The 5,083-nt window shown below is 41.2% G+C and overlaps 1 protein-coding gene across 1 annotated transcript; it reads left to right on the top strand.

The window, feature by feature from the left end:
• Positions 1 to 2: 2 nt before the first annotated feature.
• On the top strand, positions 3 to 4,527 carry DYNLT2 (dynein light chain Tctex-type 2). Its single transcript, XM_063124421.1, has 4 exons — positions 3 to 146; positions 1,414 to 1,617; positions 3,429 to 3,587; positions 4,344 to 4,527. Exons 1-4 carry the CDS (start codon positions 51 to 53, stop codon positions 4,452 to 4,454), a joined length of 570 nt encoding a protein of 189 aa, XP_062980491.1. The 5' UTR covers positions 3 to 50; the 3' UTR covers positions 4,455 to 4,527.
• The last annotated feature ends 556 nt before the right edge of the window (positions 4,528 to 5,083 follow it).

Consider the following 5,083-nt stretch of genomic DNA (forward strand, 5'->3'; position numbering starts at 1 on the left):
ATTGTTCTCCCCCACCCTCCCACCACCTGTTGCCTAGTCAAGGGTTCACCATGGATAAAACCAAGAAAAAGATGAGCGTCGCTCCTTCTCACCCCTCGGGGGCGTCCAGAAAATATAGTGTTTTTGAAAAAGATGCGCTCGGCCGGGTTAGTCTATGGTAGCGTGCAGAGTCATGTGCGCATGCGCCCGGCTACTTTTTCGTTTTGTCTGGGAGGGCGGGGGCGACTCAACCGCCTTGGCTGAGGCTGGCGTAGTGAGTGACGTGTGTGTGAGCGAGCGAGCGCGCCTGCGCGTTCCCCGTAGTGCGATGGGTGGACCAGTCGGTGACGGCCCTGCAGCAAGCTGAGCGCAGTGCTGGAGCAGAGGCTCATGGGGCTGCGGCGTTCCTTGGCACCCCCCACCTAACTGCCTGGGATAAGGAAAGGGTTTTCTTTTAATGCGCTCACAAGAGGAGAGAAGAAACAGGAGGCGACTCCTCGCACAACGCAACAGCAATACCAGAGCAATTCCGACGTGCATATTGTACATGTGCCAAAATGAGCCAGACGCTCCTTGAACAGTTTTCTTCAGGGAAACTGAAACAAAATAGATTGCCTTTGTATTTTGCTAATGTTACAACATTGGCTGATTTTGACCCTAAATATTTGATAATAAATATTTTTGATAATAAAATCAAATGTATTGAGCAAGCTAAGGTGATTTCAGGGCCCCTTGCTGGCATTTCTTAAAACATGTTGTGTTTGTCAAGATGGAGAAGGACAAGAAAGAGACAACTCAAAAGGGCAATTTGCCAGGTTTTATGCTATTTGATTTGAGATTACTTTTGACAGCAGCAGTTGCCCTCCAGTGTTTTTCCACTGCTTCTTCCATACAGACTAGTAGCTCTAGGAGCCCTCTGGCCTGGAAGCATCCTTTGACCAGATACAATAATATGATCCAGGCTGCTGGATCATATTACCTTTAACTCTCTTAATAACTGTCTCATCTTTCAAGACATTCCAAAAGCTCAGAATAGAATTTTGTGTTCATGTTTATTCTACTCTTCCTCTGAGGAGCTCATAAATTTACCCCCCCCACACACACCGACCACCACCACCTCCAATTTTATCCTCATAGCAACTCTTGTCAGGTAGGTTAGTCTAAAAAAAAGTGCCTGGCTCAAGGCCACCCACTGAACATCACGGTGAAATGGGGATTTGAACCTGACTAGTGTTCTGCCCACTATAAACAAAGTATATTAAAAGCCATGGATAAAGAGATTAAAGATAAACCTTTGCCAATAATTTAGTTGACAGTGGTTGCAAAATGGAAAATTTAGTCTTGCATTATTTTTTGAACATGTTATCACTTTAAATTATGATTAAGTGTGATAAAAGATTCCTAAAATTATTGGGGTTTTCCCAGCCTTCGCAGATTGGTAAACATAGAACGTCAAGCCACGATATCTCAGGTACTGAACCAGGAGATGAGGAGTCTGTCACAGATTTTGCAAGAAATGAGTTACTTGCATTCAAGTCTAGTTTTTCAAGACCAAAATATGCTAACACATATAGAATGGAACCCTACAGAAAATGTGAGGCTCATGTAGTAAGGAAGAGAGTGGAAGAGATCCTAAAGGTAGAGTAAGACTTGTTCTTAACTGGAATTAGCACCTAATTCTGTGTGTGAAGCTGCTAAACTTTACACCTTGCATAATAATATAACTTGATACTAGCAGTGGCACAAGAGCTCAAAAATGTATCTATTCATATAAATTCTGGTTTATGACTTGATAATAAAGGGAGCAAGTTCATCCTTCTCATTTGTCATAATGTATCAGTAAAAGAATTGGATTTTAAGGGACCGTTCAAATTCTCTTGACTTAATACTCTTATACTAACTGAAAATATTTGCATGATTGCACTACTGATGAGCCAATGAATGTTTACTCAAAAGTAAGTCCCACTGTGTGCAATATGATTTGTTAAGGTAAGTGTACATAAGATTGCAGTTAGTATTCAAATTATAGGACAGGTAGGGAGGCTTTAATAAAAGCCACAAGCCCCACCTGTGGATTCCCTTCAATTTTAATCAAATCATGCCTCCTTGGTAACCTTCTAAAAGAATAGCCAAGGAAGCCATGCAATTTGAACCTGGATTGTAGCATATTATATATGCTACTAGCAAACGTAATTCTCTGACCACTAATGCTTTATATAGTCAAAACGGCACCATCCATGTGCAAGGGAGGCTCAAATATGAAAAAAACTTTAGGGGAGAAACCATTAGTGTGTATGTTGGGTGGGGATGGGGGCAAAAACTGCTTAATGAGGACTAAGTGTGCTCAGTGGCCACCAAATGCTGATATGACTGATGGGTGGGGTGAAGAATGGAAAAACGGGTAGGAGGGGAAATGGAATGAAGTATTAGAGAAAAGGGCAAGACCCATACTACAACATTTTGTGGCAGGTCCTCCTTGTATTATAGTCATTTCTTGCCAGGGAATATTGGGAACTGCAGTTTTGTGTGGGAGAATTAGAGGTCTCTAAACAAAATTCTTAACCTTTCCACAAACTATGATTCCCAGAATTATTGGAAAACTCAATCTCTAACCTTAAAGTGGTATGAAACCAATGTTTGTAGTGCAGATGAATTCTAAAATCACACAAAATCATGCTTGCTAAGCATTTTCATTGCAGTGGGCTTCAACTTTAAAGTAATCTGCTATAGCTTCTAGCTGAAACTCTTTACATGAGGTAGTTTCACTGAAATTGGTAGAACTAAGCAAAACATACTCAAGACAGGTTGCAAAACTGTAACGAACCAGTTCCAAACTAAACAATAAACTTGCATTCAAAAGGGTGGGGAAAATAGTGTTTGATGTTAAGATATGAATATAGGGTGACCAACTGTCAGGATTTCCCTGGATTTGTCCTGGTTTTTGTTCTTTCCATGGTGTCAGGGGGGATTTTCTATAATTTTCAATAATGTCCTGGAATGACACACCTTCCCCTTTAAGGCTGCCATTAGCATGGCAGGAAGGAATGTCATGCTTTCTTGAGGCACATCATTCCCCCACCCTGAGCTCCAATTGAGGTCTTAAAGGGGAAAGTGGGTCATTCATGAACATTATAGAAAAGGCCCTAATTGGAGTGGATGGTGGTGGTGCAGAATGAAATCCTTTCCCCTCCTCCACTCCAATCGGGTTCTTTAAGGTGGCGGGGGAATAACATACTTTCTGCAGGACTCAGAAAGCTGCTTCCCCCCACACACACTAGGTGTCCTCTTTTTTGGTTTCCCAAATATGGTCACCCTAATGAATATTTCATAACTGAAAGGGCTTTATTAACAGGGCTATCATAAAACCTTTTAAAAATATTAAAATGAGAATAAAACTTCTAGAGATATATTTTAAATGAATATTGGTAACTCTGTTTAATTCTCAATAGAATAAACTACAAGATTTCAAATACAATGGTACCAATGGCTCCGCCATATGTACAAGCCTAACAGAAGATTTATTAGCAGCTGTCAAAGAACTGGGCTTTGATCGTTACAAGTATATAGTCCAAGTATTTCTTGTGGAAAAGACTGGACAGTCAATACATGTGAGTAATATATAAATCCTCCCAGATATTAGTTTTATGTTCATTATGATTCTGGTAGAGCCAGTGAGTATACTACATCAAGTGTTTTGTTCTTTGGCTGAACGCTTGCTCTGCACTGGTAACCTGAATCCCCACTCCATGGTTCTGGTCTGGTTCAGGTTCAATAGAGACTTCCAGATAATAGTTCAGGTTCTGTACTGCCTCAGTAAAAAAAGTAAGGCTCATTCTGGTTTTTGGTTTGGGTTTTGACTCCCTGCCCTGCTGGTTGTTCTCAGCATCTTGTAAAGGCATATTGCTCTGTACATGGTGGTTCCATCTAATGATACAGGCTAAACTCTATGGCTGAGTTCAGATGACATGCTAATCAACTGGGGTGGTGGTGGTGGTAATATAGGAACAGAATGGGAAACAACCGTTGATTAGCATGTCGTCCGAACTCAGCCTCTGAATTTGATTTATTCATTTTTAAAGTCAAGCCCACATCTTGTGATAATGGCTCCTTAAATCAATTCCATCAATTACACATTGTGGGTGGGTGGGGCTAGAAACCTTTTGTTTTGTTGCAGATGGAGCCACATCAGACTCCTTTCTGAAATAATAATAGTGATTTATAGGCAATTCTGTAAAATTGTCCAGGAGTTGATCCTGCAGTCTATGCATGCTCTTCTGCTGCAAGAAACTTAAGCTGTACATGATTATGCTATATGGTTTTGCTTGAGCCAATTGATTAATACTTTGCTCTTTGCTCTCCTTTAGATTGCCAGCAGATGGGTCTGGGATGTTACAAGGGACACCTGGGTTCAAGGTCAATATGAATCTGAGAATTATGTTGCAGTGGCTCTGATAGTTGCTTGTTATTATGAATAACCTTTTGCAAACAAGCCCTGTAATTCCTACAGTTCTCTACAAAGGTATTCTGTATTTGCTCAAATAAACTCAAATAGTTGTTTCTCAGTCATGTTATTTGAGTGGCATTTATTTACATGTTTGCAACAAACTCTGAAACCACAACCTTTGCTGGAAACCCTGTTACATGATCCTAAATGTACTCCATGCATGCTCAGATGTATCATGATGTCACATACTCCAAGGGCAGATTTATGTACGTCCGGGTTATCTACATGAATAGTTTTCATTTTGTTTGGCCCATTTTTTTCTCCCTATGTATTAACTGTATTTTACATATATATTTAATAAAAGACTATCCCCCATATATTTTACAATGTGTACATAAATAATGAGATATAATCACTACATGCAATGGTTTGTGTACTGGTTACTAGCTGTACGCCTAACCTTTCCCTCTATAACTCGCCAGCGGCCACCGGCAGGCAAAAGCAGCGCGTCGATGGGCACGAACGGAAGATCCGACTTAAACCCGGAGGGAGGCTAGGAGGCCGTACTGCGGCTGCGCTGCCATCTCCATGCGTGTAGGTGGCGCTGTCCTAGGGCGCGCTAGGATACCGAGAGACGAAGGAGGTAGCGGAGGGAGAGAA

The sequence above is a fragment of the Elgaria multicarinata genome, chromosome 4 (genome assembly GCF_023053635.1).
Source record: "Elgaria multicarinata webbii isolate HBS135686 ecotype San Diego chromosome 4, rElgMul1.1.pri, whole genome shotgun sequence".
NCBI classification, from domain to species: domain Eukaryota; kingdom Metazoa; phylum Chordata; class Lepidosauria; order Squamata; family Anguidae; genus Elgaria; species Elgaria multicarinata.